General features: G+C 42.9%; 1 protein-coding gene across 1 annotated transcript in view; it reads left to right on the top strand.

Annotated features, from left to right (window-relative positions):
* Positions 1-5,683: 5,683 nt before the first annotated feature.
* Positions 5,684-16,320, top strand: part of LOC125451321 (ADAMTS-like protein 1) — a 515,681-nt gene continuing 505,044 nt past the window's right edge. The window contains exon 1 of the mRNA XM_048528318.2: positions 5,684-6,095. Within this exon, the coding sequence (XP_048384275.2) occupies positions 6,024-6,095 (72 nt within the window). The 5' untranslated portion in view covers positions 5,684-6,023. The remainder of the gene's footprint in view (positions 6,096-16,320) is intronic.

Raw genomic sequence — 16,320 nt, 5'->3', positions numbered from 1 at the left:
AGAGTTATACAGTTTGGCCCTTCAACCCTTCGTGTTCATGCCAGTCATCAAGTATCTATCTATTCTAATCCCATTTTCCAGTACTTGGCCTTTAGCCTTGTATTTCAAGTGCAGAGTGAAAGGATGACCTGATAGAGTTGAGATTGGGCCAAATTTCTTCAGCCCGAAGATGGTGAATCTGTGGAACTCATTGCTACAGATTGCTGTGAAGGCCAAGTCATTGAGTTTATTTAAAACAGAGTTGGATAGATCGTTGATTTGTAACAGGATCAATAATTATGGGGAAAAGGCATGAGAATGGGACAAGGAAATATACCAGATGTGATTAAATGGTGAGCAGACTCAATGGGCTTAATGGCCTAATTCTGGTCCCATATTTTTCATCTTATAGTCATCTAAATATGACTAGAAGTATTTAAAATAAAGTGTTTCTGCCTTTACTACCCTTTAATGCAGTGAGTTCCAGTTACTTACCACTCTCTGGGTCATTTGGACCTGGATTTTCAAATGCCGGCACTGCCATGATCTGAAATGTGTGTTCCTGGAGACAACCATTGGATTTTGTGTAGCCTGAGGATGATGTAAAAAGTCGGCAGGGTCAGTGGTCGGAAAGATAGAAATACACATGTCTACAAATTGAACTCATTATTGAGCTAATTAAATAGGTAAAGTTTTCAACTGGAAAGCATGGGATGTGCAGTATCTGAGAAACATCAGGGTGTAACTGCTGTCAAGAGAGTGAGGAGTTATGAAGATTGATGGGTATACTTGTCAACGAGATTAAGAAGTGGAGAACTATTGCTGAATCAATGATACAAACCAATACTGGGGTACTGAGGAGTGTGCATTTGTTGACGTTGACTGAGGGATGTTAGCTGCTGACATCAATTGGACAGCAGAGACTGTTGGAGGAAGCTCTAGTGAATGAATGGCTGACAGCTGAGTGAATAGAAATGAGAGCAGGCTGCTCTGACATTGGATAAGTAGCAAGGAGGAGCTTCAGCAGAGGTATCCTCTTGATCACGGGGCCAGAGAGGAACAGAGAGAAGAAGGTGCTGCCTAAGATTTAGGATTTACCACCCTAGAGTCAGTTTCCTACAAATGAAAGTGTCACAGTTTTAAGCAGCAGACTACACTTATGCAGGCAGACTGTCTTGAATGTTTGTACCCTGGTACGCAATGAACTTATGCCTTTTGGCTCCATATCAGTTTCCTCTCTGCAGCTACTAAGATCACAGTAGATCTGAATTTTAGTGCTTTTTGTCATTCCAGGGACATGTTGGCATTGTGCAGTTGAGAGCTCATCAGACCATTTGGCAGATCATGGATACCTTATTCCAGAGAGCAGGCAATACATCCATTTTGAAATGGACCAGTGTAGACTCAAAGCATTCGACTTTGAGAGAAGTTACTATCTGGCAGAAATCTCTGCCCATAAATATTAGAATGCTGCTCCTCCAGACTATGGTTACCTGTGACTTTCCAACAATGCAGTCACACCCTCAATGGAGGAGTTCATGTGCAGCATAGACACGTATGTTCTCAGCTGAGGGTTCTGCAATGCCTGAGAATCTCATCTGCCTTGATATTTCAGCAAGACCATCCTTGTTTGAGATGCGTAAAGTCAGAATCTCTACTGAATGGAGTGCTTCACTATCCAAGCTTTGAGTGAGACTGACCACAGCTGACTCTGTCTTTCCTGCCTTCTCCTGCTTATAGGTGAGGTCCTCTCATCCTGTGCTTTCCATTCTAGTCCTGTTAACATAGAGACATAGAAGATAGGTGCAGGAGAAGGCTATTCAGCGCTTCGAGCCTGCTCTGCCATTCTAAATGATCATGGCTGCTTGTCCAACTTACTTCTTGTGAGCAAAGAAGCACGATAGGATAGTGCTTGGCTTGTGGAGTCTCCGTGCAACACGGAAGCCAGTAAATGCAGCTGTATCTCTGCTGCAGTCTCAGTGGGAGCACAAGAAGATAGAAATGAGAACTTAGCTACTAAGGAGGTGCCTCAGTACTTCCAACATCATAGACAAAAGCAATCGAAGATCCACAATGCATATTGAGCAGGAGTTTCTTCTATGCCCTGTATCTGGAGATAGAACATTGATATGATCCTGATCTTCACAACCTTCAGTCTCCCCATGACTGATGGCCTGTCATGATGGTCACGCTTATGACATAGTGTCCAGTTGATTCAAGCCCAACCCATCACCGCCAGTATAAAACATCTCATGACATTTGCGCATTTTTTTCTGCAGGATGAGGAGAGAATGACTTATAAAGAGCCTGATCAATCTTATTTATTCCAGCAACACATTAATATGAAATGTTGTGCTCTTCATTGATGCTTCCTCTTCATTAGTGGTCTGATTGTGAGCGTGATTGGCTTCTCAGTGATGTAATCGACCACTTGTACTGACAATGAGAGGAATATTTATAGGCAGTGTGCTGAGCTCATCTGCTGCTGTACTGAGCTCAAGACCTGTCATGTTTTCGATTATTTCAGATCATTGATTCTTTATTACTACACTGGACTTGTTTTGTTTCTCAGGCATTTGCCATTGACCTCTGTAGCTACCGCCATTCAGACTTATCTTGGCTTAGTGGGGAGGAGAGAGAATTTCTGCTTCCTGATGCTGGGTACAAAATATTCTGTTGTCAGTGACTCTCTTAGTTAATACCTCAAGATATGCTTCAAAGAATTCTTATGGTTATCAGTCCTGTGAAGCCTTGCCCTCTATGAACCTTTCTATACCATCTTCACAGTGACCGACTAGCCAAGTCACAGCCTTTTCAAAAGGCCCTGCATACCTGCATCCTGAATCCAGGCTCTTTCCGCTACTCCTAAGTAGGAACATGCCCCAGTCCAACTGGGCAGTTTGCATATCAAAATTCCATCAATGAACAGGAGCAGGCTGAAACCTTGGGTAAAGATAAAAGAGGAAATATCAGAATCATGAGCATAAAAGGTTGTATCACCAGAATGGATACGTTGGACTTGGGAAATGGGAATACAGTATAGCATCACAAAAGAAAGTGGTATGTGAGGTCGTATCATGATGTTAGCTGGGGGAGATCAGGTTTATGGTAAGTATTGGTTAATGTCTCTTGAATTGGATAAGTTGAGAAAAGAAATAGTCAGAGATGGACTGTGTGAAGGTTGGAAGTTGGAAACAAGTTTGATGAAGATTTCCAGTCCAGGGTGAGGGCATGAATTAGCACTTATACAGTCAATGTACCTGAATAGAAGTGAGGATGTGCCCTGTAAATAACCAGAACAAATGAAGTCCCATATACCCCACAAAAAGGCAGGCATAGCTAAAAAAAACTTGCAGGCAATCTTAGTAACACCTTTAATTTGGAGGAAGTGAGTGATGTTGATAACATTTTGTTCAATCTAAGAACAAGTCTCAGTCAGGTGCTGGTGGATTCCAACATTGATTGGTTCATTCAAAAATGAAGCAGAGAGCCCTCAGTCTATTGTGTTGGAGACTTCAGATGTAGAGATTAGAAGTACATGGTGAAGAGGAGACAAATGAGAGCCAGAAAGCTGGGAGCTGTTAAGAGTGTGAAGACACTTGATAGATTTGTAGATCTAGGAGGAGAAGTAACAGACAAATACAGAAAACATTAGAATTAAGATGGGAAGAGATCAGTTCAGTGGGGGATATCAATCTTGTTTGCAAGGTCTTGGGAAGGAGGTAAAAGTTCAGGTTTGGGGGATCATGAGGTGGGAAGCTGCAGAAGGAAAATATTCAGAGATAAGTTCAGTGACAATCCTGGATGCAACGGTTTCATGTTTGCCGTAGGGTCTTGATCCAGGGGAATGGAAGAGAAAGAATCAAAGTGGGTGTTTGGCCTCAGCTGGGGAAAGGTCAGTATGCCTGGCAAAAATAACACTTTTTTTTGACAGGTTCAACAACAATGTTTGAGTTAGATGGGACAGAATACAGTGCAGCAGGTTCAGAGCGAGGTAGGCTTGTGTGGGTGGGGAGATTAGAGAAATTGAGCTGAATGACGCCATCAGGGCAGTTTCTCAATGAAAATAGCAGGAGGAAGGTAGCAGCCTGGATTGAGAGGACACTAGGTGAAGGGTTTGAGTGGGCAGTTTAGTTGCCCATTGTTAGAAACAGTAAGTCAAATACTGTGCTCTTTAAATACCTAAAATCTATTTTATTCTGGGTCAAAAAGCACCTACTAGAATGGGCAATATAAATTAATCTGTGATATTGCAGTTAGACAGGAAATGATAATCTATGTGAATTAATCACTCTGGTCTCTCTCACCATCCAAGTCACTGCAAATCGTACACTTTAAACAGTCGGTGTTAATTCGCAAGAAATACGTGGTGCCTTACGTCAATAAAAGTCGTCAGAAACATTTAGTAGCAAAGGTGCAAATGTATCCGAAGTAACCTTAGAATGTTTTGACGAAATCTAAACTGGGTCGCGAATTGTGAAAGCCGGTGATGCCTAAACCGATCGCTCACCATCAGATGTGTCGGCAACAAGTACGCTTGAGCAAACGGGATGGTTGGGGGGAGACAGAACGAAAAATAAAACAAAAATTCTTCTGTCAGAATAGCAGCAGGGAACGGCTTCGACCTTAGCCTGGATACGTTCAGTTTGGAGTGCAGTGCTTTGCAAACAGAATACGTTTCACTCGAGCGTCGGGGCCGGGTATTTAGGGGAACTGTTTAGAGAAGTGTTAGGGTTAAAGTTTGAAGAGACGGGCTGTGACTTAGGTCGGGAATCCTGAGTGAGCTAAAGTGTCAAGATCACAACCACCTCACTCGCAGTATTCAAGCCTAGAATATGGGGGTCGAAAAGAAGGGCCGTTTTGCATTCTTGTACCTGCCTCAGTAACCCTAGACTGCGCCGGCAGCGGAATCTCGTTTGTCAAAGCGAGCCAACTGCACACAGATATTCCCAAGTCTGACATACCTCTCTTTATCATTGCGACCTCCATCTCAAAGCAATATCCTTGTCAACTAGCTCCGTCTTTGGCGTCGAAGCCTCCTCGCACCATTGGTGCTGTCAGCGCTATAAACTGGGTTTTAACAAAAAAAGACCTGGAGAACAATAGAACATTGTATTTTTATTATGTCTCTAAAACCAGGAGTAGATTGTTTTTCTTAAAGCATTTCAGTTGCCACAGGCGCTAAAGCAGCTGGGGCAAGAAATGTCAGGAGATAGGAGTGGCGTGTGTGTGGAAGCGATGCTGAATATAAACTATCCTGCAAGTTATCCACTTCGTCAATATTCGGGACTCTTTCCACCTGTTTGTCCACTCCGGCTGCAGAAATGAAGGGATATAGCGTAAGACATTTTTCTGACTATGTTCCATTTTTGTACTGAAGGACTGAAAGTCCGGCAGGAGGAGAGCGGTGAAAGATCAGATCAATATTTGTGTTGCTCTGTCAATTAGCTGCAAAAGGCTGTCCTTTTTTTTCTCTCTCTCCCGGGGGTGGTGTGTGGTGAAGATACTGGGGGCAGGGAGGGAGGGAGTGTGTATCAGCGGCCTCGCCCACCGAAGCACCACGTTGATGTGTTTTGTGTGTGTGCAGCGATAGAAGCTGAGAAAGCACGGCCGTCCCGTCACGACCCCCCCCCCCACCCACACACACACACACACACACACACACACGATAGCAACAGAAACCGAGCACTCCAGAACCGGGACACTTGCAGCCGTATGATCACTCAGCATTATCCTGAGACAAGCTCATCTTCCGCGCTGTCGCTAATAGACACTCGAGGAGGTGCGATACTCCTGGTCGGCGGATTCAAACTGGAAACGATGCCAGTCACGGAGAGACACCTGAGGGAGTGACCCTGGGGGCAATCTCCGGACTCAACTGCAAGCGCTTTCCGGCTGATATTCTTGACGGTGTCCTTAGAAAACACAACGCCCCCACCCCCACAGACACAGACACACACACACACACATTCCAAATAAACACAGGAGAAGGAAAAGACGTTTGTTTTTAAAAAAACAGAATATACACTGCCTGCAATCGCGAGATGTCTGGGTTCCCCTTCGAAACCACCGCATGGATCTTGTTCGGATTTCTGCTGATTTGTCCAGCAATCAAGGTGAGCGATTTTAAAATCCCCTCTATTGTAGGTTGTAGAGGTAAGGTCTGCGGGTGGGCTTCCTGTTGAGACGAGTTTCTGTTTATCAATTACCGGGCAGATTTGGTCCATCACCGTTCACTATTACTCCTTTAACAAGAATCTACATCTTACTAGGAATAGGAAAGTGAATAGTAAACCTTTTCTTAAAAAAAAAATCATGTAGATATACACCTGGGGACAGGTGTTTGATTCCGACAAATCTGGAACTTCTGCTTATTTTAATTTTTACACGTGGTTTCAGTGGTCCCAAAAGAAGCTCGAAATTGCAAAGGCTTTTTTACGTTGAGATGGCGCAAAAAAGTGGGATCTTAGTCTCCAGGGCGATGAAGGAACTCTAGGAGAGAGCGAGAGAAAAACGGGCTTGTCAGAGCAATGGGTTTGGAAAAACAGGATCTCTGTATTACACCAATATTGACATTGTCTGTAGAGGAGAGGTTTCCTGGCTCATCACAGAAACGTACTTCTTATTCAACGGAGCAGAATTATACTTCACCTCCGCTCCCCCCCCCCCACACACACACACACACACACACACACACATGTCGTTTGAAATGACCCCCCATCTCAAAAAAAAGTTCTTAGTTTTCTGAAGCATCACTTTGAATTGGGGCAGACTGATACCGTTCTGTTGTGTGACTAGTCTGATGGATGAAGGGCACAGTTTTAGTTGTCAAGCGAATGGAGTTTAAACTCTCAGTTCTGAGCTGACTTGTGCGTGAATTACTGAGGTCCAAACTTAGTCCATTTCCTCATCCCAGCTTTGGCCACAGCGCTTCATGGTGCGCGGGTCATATCCCGCATTGTTACCGCAATTACAAGCAGATCGGATCGACTATGTATCCCTACCACTGGGGTATATGGCTGGATACGCCTGGATTTTCTTCCAGCGGTGAAGGATGTAGGACAGGTGATGCACCTCCACAGGAGGAGTCCCTAAACAAGAAGCCGATAGGCTTAATAGGAAGGAGTTCTACACTCCGACCGTCTTTTAAGTGCTCTCGACTGAAAGGCCTGATTCTGATGTTAGCCTCCTGTCCTTGTCCTGTATGTGGGAAAGATCCTTTTTATCCATCCTGTCAATTCTTTTCACAATCCTAAATCAATATTCAGTTGGGTCTCTCTTTTCAACTTTCTACGTTTCCAGGGAATGCAAATAGTATATGCAATCAACTTTTAGTGCCCTCTTGGCATTTTGGTGATCCTGTTCTGCATTGACCATTCCAGAGATGGTGGGAGTGCCGGGGAAGGAAACTAAGCAGGTTTGAAGCTGTGATAGGATTAACTGTAGAGCAAAAGAACAAATGTAACAATATGCCTTAACAAGGCAAATCAGTTAAAGATTCTTCTAGGAAATGTATTTAGACAAAGGACATAGACACATAGAAAAATGAATGATAACCTTCAATTTATTGAACTGCCTTTCAGATAATTTTGAAATGCACGTGAATGGTAAAATGCTTGAACTTAATTCTTGCTAAGTACATATATAAATAGCAGAAACACCTGTGGTGTAAGGTGCATTCAGTACCTAGGCTGACATGTTACAGGTGCACCAGTTAATAAGACTTGAATGCTTTCTGTGATGTGTCATCACACTACAGACATTATTAGTCAAAGTAGAATTAATGCAATACATCCCGAGATTGTGACTTACCGCTACAAACAGTACTGTTGAAAATTAGTAAATACAGGTGAACTAATCTCAGTAAAAAAAAAGTTTGGAAATTGAACAAGCTACAAATAATCCCCCCCCTTTAAGTTTGTAGAATCCCATTCTTGGTAAACACCAATTGCTATGTGTAATCTCCATGGTTTAAAGTGACCTCGCACCTCTTTTTGTTCTGCAGTCTAGCTCATTAATCACTTACAAATCGTCAGTAGCCCTCTAACAAAAGCCTTGGAATGTGTTAATAGCCAATTTAGAATAGGTGAGAATAAGATGATTTACTAATGTGAAACCAAAAATGTTCCTGCTTCAACAGGCAACTTGTGGTTACAGGGCTCCTTGATGTGGTAACTATCAGCTCCCTAAAAATTAGTCTGTTTGGTAATGTACAATTAGAGCCTTAGCTAAGGTGAATGTTACTTTAGAAAGGTTTGAATTAATTAGATTAGTTTGAAAATTGCAGTTCCTTCAATTGAAAAAAAAATCGACAATCCTAAACGTTCCATGATAAACTAAACATTTAGCTCACAAAAAAAAGGATTAACAATTTTCTGATATTGTTAAGATTATTTTAATGTATCGTTTGTATTACAATTGTAACAATATGTTCTGTGGTTTTCCGTATGGTCTGGCCTTCGGAACAGCCACTATTTTAACTGCCCCACGATTGGTAGCTATGCCATAGACATAAACTTTAGAATTCCCTCCCTAGACTCTTCCCCATCCCAATCTTTCTCTTTTGACTAAACGTTTAGTTATCTATTTTGGAAAAAAGGGCGGGGGGAACCACAGCAGTGTGGATGTTGAGGAGATGCTCAACTGGAAACTAGGGAGCAGTTTTAAAAAAAGGGGGCATCCTTTTTAAGAAGTGGTGGAGGAGAAATTTGTTCTCTGAGGACCGTTGGCCCCTGAAGTTTTATTCTTCTCAAGTGAGGTTGGATCATTCAATATTTTTAAGGTTGAGTTCAAATGGATTCTTGATTATCAAGGAAGTTAAAACATACAGGAGTTCAACAGAAAAGTGCATTTGAAACCACAATCAGGTCAACCATATTCTTATCTAACTGTGGATGAGGCTGAAAGAGCCAAATGCCCTCTTCTTGCTCCTAATTTATGTATTTACTTGTACATTCATGTAGATTATTACTTTAAATAAAAGGATGGTGCTGAAAAGCTCAGCAGGTTTCTGAAGACAAGTCATGCTGAGCACAACATCCATTTGATTTCTCTGCCCCAGAAGCTGCCACTCTGAGCTTTTCCAGCACGTTGTATTTCAAATTTCCAGCATCCATAGTATTTTGCTTTCATTCTGCTGTTGTCTTGGGTATTCTATTTTGTTTTGTAACACTTCTGTGAAATGTTTTACTCTGTTAAGGACACTAAATAGCTGTTGTTGTGGGTATGATTGGTAATAGGGATAGAATTTGAGACATTTCTGCAGAGAGATGATATTTTGACAAACATGGCATGCCCATTTTCTTAGCCGTTGAAAAGAACGTGCAAACAAATCACAAAAACACGTTAACATATGTCTGAAAAATAACTTCCTAATTCCAGATAGCAGTGATGAAAAGCTATCATTACTCTGATGGTTTAGTCTCTTCACGATTGAAATGTATGATTCCCTCTTAATAAAACAACTTTGATATGGTTTTATACACAAACACTGCGCTTCCAGATGCTCTGTAATTTTTTTATTTTCTCTAGTGACATTGATGATTAATACTGGAGTGGAAAGCTTCAAGCACAACTATGTTCTTTTATAGTTGAGGCATCCAAACCCCCTCTCATGAGGGGTCAGAGGCGAGATAATATGGCTCTTGCAACTGAGGCAGCTCTTTCCTAATTCTGTTTATACATCTCATTCATTGGCTTGTCCCTGAAAACATTTTGCTCAGTCTATGGGTTTGGAAGAGATTGGTCTTACCATTGTTATCTCATTGGTCACAAAATACTGAAAGAGAATACTGTACCAAAGTGACAGGTGCTGTCCCAGAGTACAGGGGTTCCATAGAGGGGAATGGGATCCACTCAAACTCAAACCAGTTTCTGTCTCACATTTACAAACCATATATTCCAACAGTCTTGATTAAAAACAGGAAATCTGGCTGGTTTCCTTCCTTCTATCCCAGCCCAGCTGATGGCATCAGACCAAGGAATGTACCTGGATTCTTCCTACTTGGTGATATATTACACTGGAAATATTTAGACAGCAGAATCTGCTTTTGATGATAAAGTTCAGAGTATCATTTTAGAGTATCATTATTATATATTATGATCTTATGCATCGTATATTCTCTTGCACACAGCAACTGGATGACTGTCATTCAGTTATTTTATTTAAGTTTCTACTTGTCTCATATGCTCAATTGTATGTTAAAACAGCCTGAGTTTTGCCTACGATTGTCCTATGCCAGAAAGACATGCTGCTTCTGGTTTAGGCATTTAGAACTTTTTGATGGATGGTAAGCTCACCTTTGGCATGGAGTACACACTGTCCAATTTGAGAACGTCATAGCATAAAATCAATTCACTGCTTGATATCTGCTTTTTTTAAACCTTTGCGGAACTGATTGTAAAATTAACACTGTTTGTACCTACTTGGAACTCAGGCGTCTTTAGTGGGCAATCTTCCGGCTATTAATTAAAATGATTGGAAAATTACATCAAATGCTGTCTGAATTTCAATATACAGCATGTAAGAGAAAAGATGTAAAATTTCCTCAATATTTGACACAGATTAGCATAAAGCATTTAATGTATACACAACTTTCAGTCAATAATTTCAGCTGAGATGCTGTATGATTGTGAACCTACCATGTAAATGAGGAATCCAAGTAAAATACTGTGGCTGTGGAAATCTGAAATAAAAGCAGAAATTTTGGTGAAAGGAACCAAGTTAACATTTAGAGTCCATTGTGGCACTTCTTCAGACTAAGGCGTTGGAAATGATGGTTTGTATATTGTTGATAGAGGGGGAGAAGGACTGAACGGAACAGATTGTGGGTTCCCAGAACAAAAGATAATATGGTTGCTAATGACAGATGTCAAATGCATGGAAATAAACATGTGAAAAGAATATGTAGAATCGAGGGCATGTTCTGAAATTTTGGAATTCAGTATGGAATCGAGGAAAATAAGGTATCCCTCCAGCTTGCTTTTTGTTGAAACACTGTGCAAGGTCCAGTACAGAAATGTTCGTATGGGAGGAAGATGGCTTATTGAAATGACAAGCATCTGGAAGGTTGACGTCATTCCTTTGGACTCAATGCAGATGTTCTACAAACCAGTCTTGCCAGTGTAAAGAAGACAGACTACAAGTAAAATGCTACTTTGCCTGGAAGGTGTGTTTTATGCCTTCGATAGTGAGGTGGGAGGTGGTGAGTGCATGGGAAGGTACTGTTGAAGAGGCCTTGATGAGTTGCTGCAGTGCTCTTGTTGGCATCAGTCACTGTTGCCATGGAGAGTAGGTAATGGAGGGAATGGGTATTTAACATGGTGAATGAGGTACCAATCAAGATTTTCTTGTCTTGAGTGTGATTGACCTTCTTGAGTACTGTTGGAACTACACTCATCCAAGCAACTGGAGCATATTCCATATCACCCTGGCGTATGTTTTGAGCTTGGTGAATATGCTGTGGGAAGTCAGGAATTGAATTAATAACACAGAATTCTTGGTGTATGACCTGCTCTTGGCTGGTTCATTTCAGTTTCTGTTCATCCTAGGATGTTGCTACCTGTTCAACCTACCCTAATAAGATAAGCCTTTTGTCTTGGGAATGTGTTGAGTGATCCCTTTCAGAATTTTATCGTTTTTTTAAATAAGGAGACCAAAGCTAACTAGAATGATTTGGCCTCACCAACGTCCAGCATAGCTTCTGTAAAACTTCCCTAATTTTTATATTTCATTTCCTTGTGATAAATGCCATTAGTCCATTAGCATTTGCTGTACTTGCATATTAACATTTTGTGATTCATGCACTGGATACCTTACTATACTGCTATGAAATATTTTCTACAGCTCCTGCCAAAATGGATAAGTTCACATTTTTCCATATTGTACACCATCTACCACACATTTGCTCGCTAACATGTTTATATAAAACCATAAAAAAGTTACAGCACAGCAAAACACCCTCCTGTCCATCATGCCTGTACCAAGTGGATAAACTATTCATCCATTCTAATCCCACTTACCAATACCTGGTCTGTATCCTTGCAAGTTACAGCACTTTGGGTGCAGATCCACGTTTCCTTTAAATTAGTCCCTTGGCAGATGCTTTCCCTCCTCTTGATAACATACTTTCCTACATATCTTTATGTTGTTAGAAACCTATACCTTATATTCAATCCCTCCATCTGATATAGTTTGTAAATTGTTGATGCACTACCGCTGATCCCTGCCATGCTCCACTAGTTATGGATTGTCAACCCAAAAAAGACCTATTAATGCCTACTGTCTGCTTTTTGTTAGCTAAGCAATCCTTTGTACATGCTGATGTTACCCTTTAAACATTTTCCTCTTGTTTTGTATAGCAGGCGTTGATGGGACACCTAAACAAATCTCTATTAGAAGTCCATGTACACTATGTGTACAGGTTCCCTTTCATCCATCTTCTTTGTTTTCCCTTTCACAATTTCTTTTCACAGAACCATGTTCAATTTCTAAAAGCAGAGAGTTTCAAAGTTTTAAAAACCTCTGAAAAAGAAAAAAAAATTCTCATCTCTGTCAAGAAAGCTTGACCGCTAATTGAAAACAGTAGCCCATAGTTCTAGGGTGACACACAAAAGGAAAAATCCTTACCATATCCACCTCGTCAAGACTATTGAGAATCTTAAGCATTCCAATCAAGTCATTCTTCACTCTTTTCAACTCTAGAGAAAGCCTGCCGAGGTTGCTCCAATCCATTCTCAAAAGACAATCTGCTCACTCCAAACATCAATCACATAAATAGTATCAGAGATAATGGGAACTGCAGATGCTGGAGATTCCAAGATAATAAAATGTGAGGCTGGATGAACACAGCAGGCCAAGCAGCATCTCAGGAGCACAAAAGCTGACGTTTCGGGCCTAGACCCTTCATCAGAGAGGGGGATGGGGGGAGGGAACTGGAATAAATAGGGAGAGAGGGGGAGGCGGACCGAAGATGGAGAGTAAAGAAGATAGGTGGAGAGGGTGTAGGTGGGGAGGTAGGGAGGGGATAGGTCAGTCCAGGGAAGACGGACAGGTCAAGGAGGTGGGATGAGGTTAGTAGGTAGCTGGGGGTGCGGCTTGGGGTGGGAGGAGGGGATGAGTGAGAGGAAGAACCGGTTAGGGAGGCAGAGACAGGTTGGACTGGTTTTGGGATGCAGTGGGTGGGGGGGAAGAGCTGGGCTGGTTGTGTGGTGCAGTGGGGGGAGGGGATGAACTGGGCTGGTTTAGGGATGCAGTGGGGGAAGGGGAGATTTTGAAACTGGTGAAGTCCACATTGATACCATATGGCTGCAGGGTTCCCAGGCGGAATATGAGTTGCTGTTCCTGCAACCTTCGGGTGGCATCATTGTGGCAGTGCAGGAGGCCCATGATGGACATGTCATCAAGAGAATGGGAGGGGGAGTGGAAATGGTTTGCGACTGGGAGATGCAGTTGTTTGTTGCGAACTGAGCGGAGGTGTTCTGCAAAGCGGTCCCCAAGCCTCCGCTTGGTTTCCCCAATGTAGAGAAAGCCGCACCGGGTACAGTGGATGCAGTATACCACATTGGCAGATGTGCAGGTGAACCTCTGCTTAATGTGGAATGTCATCTTGGGGCCTGGGATGGGGGTGAGGGAGGAGGTGTGGGGACAAGTGTAGCATTTCCTGCGGTTGCAGGGGAAGGTGCCGGGTGTGGTGGGGTTGGAGGGCAGTGTGGAGCGAACAAGGGAGTCACGGAGAGAGTGGTCTCTCCGGAAAGCAGACAGGGGTGGGGATGGAAAAATGTCTTGGGTGGTGGGGTCGGATTGTAAATGGCGGAAGTGTCGGAGGATAATGCGTTGTATCCGGAGGTTGGTAGGGTGGTGTGTGAGAACGAGGGGGATCCTCTTGGGGCGGTTGTGGCGGGGGCGGGGTGTGAGGGATGTGTCGCGGGAAATGCGGGAGACGCGGTCAAGGGCGTTCTCAATCACCGTGGGGGGAAAGTTGCGGTCCTTAAAGAACTTGGACATCTGGGATGTGCGGGAGTGGAATGTCTTATCGTGGGAGCAGATGCGGCGGAGGCGGAGGAATTGGGAATAGGGGATGGAATTTTTGCAGGAGGGTGGGTGGGAGGAGGTGTATTCTAGGTAGCTGTGGGAGTCGGTGGGCTTGAAATGGACGTCAGTTACAAGCTGGTTGCCTGAGATGGAGACTGAGAGGTCCAGGAAGGTGAGGGATGTGCTGGAGATGGCCCAGGTGAACTGAAGGTTGGGGTGGAAGGTGTTGGTTGCCCTGCAGCCATATGGTATCAATGTGGACTTCACCAATTTCAAAATCTCCCCTTCCCCCACTGCATCCCTAAACCAGCCCAGTTCATCCCCTCCCCCCACTGCACCACACAACCAGCCCAGCTCTTCCCCCCCACCCACTGCATCCCAAAACCAGTCCAACCTGTCTCTGCCTCCCTAACCGGTTCTTCCTCTCACCCATCCCTTCCTCCCACCCCAAGCCGCACCCCCAGCTACCTACTAACCTCATCCCACCTCCTTGACCTGTCCGTCTTCCCTGGACTGACCTATCCCCTCCCTACCTCCCCACCTACACCCTCTCCACCTATCTTCTTTACTCTCCATCTTCGGTCCGCCTCCCCCTCTCTCCCTATTTATTCCAGTTCCCTCCCCCCATCCCCCTCTCTGATGAAGGGTCTAGGCCCGAAACGTCAGCTTTTGTGCTCCTGAGATGCTGCTTGGCCTGCTGTGTTCATCCAGCCTCACATTTTATTATCAATCACATAAACCTCCTTTTTAATGGCCTCCAGTGCAATTACATTTTTCTTTAACTAGGGAAACCAAAACCATATAGAACATTTGAGATGCGGTCTCACCCATGTCCTGCGTGACTGAAGTATAGCATTCATGCTTTGACGTTAAGTTCCTCTCACAATAAAGGATTGGATCTATTAGCCACCTTGATTATGTGCTATATCTGTATGCTAACTTCTTGTGACTCATGCGCTACAAAACCAAAATCTCTCTGCATCTTGGAATTCCAGTGTAATTCTCCACTTAAATAACTAGTTTGCCTGATGGTCCATTGGAACAAAGTTGTGAAGTTGATTTTTACATTGAATGAGGACTATTAGTGCTGTTACTCAGATGGGAGTCAAGGATCATTTTGTGGAATCATCATTTATTGGAATCAGTATTCAGTGATGCTTCCCTGAAAGCTGTTCTCATGATTGCCACAGCTAAATGTAGATCAGATTTTAAAAATGCCAAATGGTCCACTTCTGTATCGGAAGATCAGCAGTGCAGCAGCAGTGCTGTACGTTCCCGGATTGTTGTTCTTCAACCTTCTTAATCTTTCTTCATGGTTAGATGGAATAAGACCTAATGTATCCTCCACTTTCTTCAATGGGATTGAAAAGAGCTCTCAATAGGTAGATATAAGTGATGGATTCCTTTCTCAGCTTTCTGCTCTTCATAAATTTTGAATTTGTTTGATTTTTGCTCCCCTAAACCATTCCTGATTTTGGCACTATTCCAACTGCAGGACAGTCATGGCATATGCAAAGCTAGGAAATTGATGTAAAGAAAATTCTTTTTAATCAGGGGATTGTGGTAGTTACATTTTCATTGGTCTAATCAATGTAGGATCTCATGGTGATCAGTTTGATACACCATAATCCTCTTTGGAAAGCCCTAGTAAAGACCTGTACTCATGCAGCAAAACAATTTTTGCTGTCCCTTTAGTCAGAGGATTGTGGCCGCTGAATATTAATGAGCCTAATCAATTCAGGATGATTACTTTGGTATATCACGCTCTACTTCAGAGAGTTCCAGTAGGGGTCCACAAAAATATGCATCTCCCTACTCTCATGACACAAACACAACTCTTGCTTCCAAAGTGAACACTTTCACATTTTTCCACATTACCCTCCATTTGCCAGATGTTTTGTCCATTCACTCAACTTTATCTATTTCGGCATGAAATGTCATTATGTCTTCTTCACAGCATACCTTTCTAGTTTTCACAGTATTGTCTATAAATTTAGCAAATGTGCTTTTATCCCATTTATCTACATTGCTGATGGAAATTGTAAAATGTTGGAGCCCCAACATGGATTTCTGTGGACTCCTGTCATCACATCCTGCCATTCAGCCAAAGAGTTGTCTATGCTCAGTTTTCTGCCAGCCAGCCAATCTTCTGACAGTGCAACTGACAAGGCTGACATACCAGTACACTGCCATTGGAATGCTGTATCTATGTCTTTAGGATGAGAAGCTGAATACTTTGCATCAGTCTGCATAGTAGAGTGCAGCAACAGTGTTACAAAATTCTACTTAAAATTCTACATAATCAAGAG

This window comes from Stegostoma tigrinum, chromosome 3 (genome assembly GCF_030684315.1).
Source record: "Stegostoma tigrinum isolate sSteTig4 chromosome 3, sSteTig4.hap1, whole genome shotgun sequence".
Classification (NCBI taxonomy): domain Eukaryota; kingdom Metazoa; phylum Chordata; class Chondrichthyes; order Orectolobiformes; family Stegostomatidae; genus Stegostoma; species Stegostoma tigrinum.
Note: the sequence above shows the minus strand (reverse complement) of the source record. Positions and strands in the feature narration are given on the sequence as shown.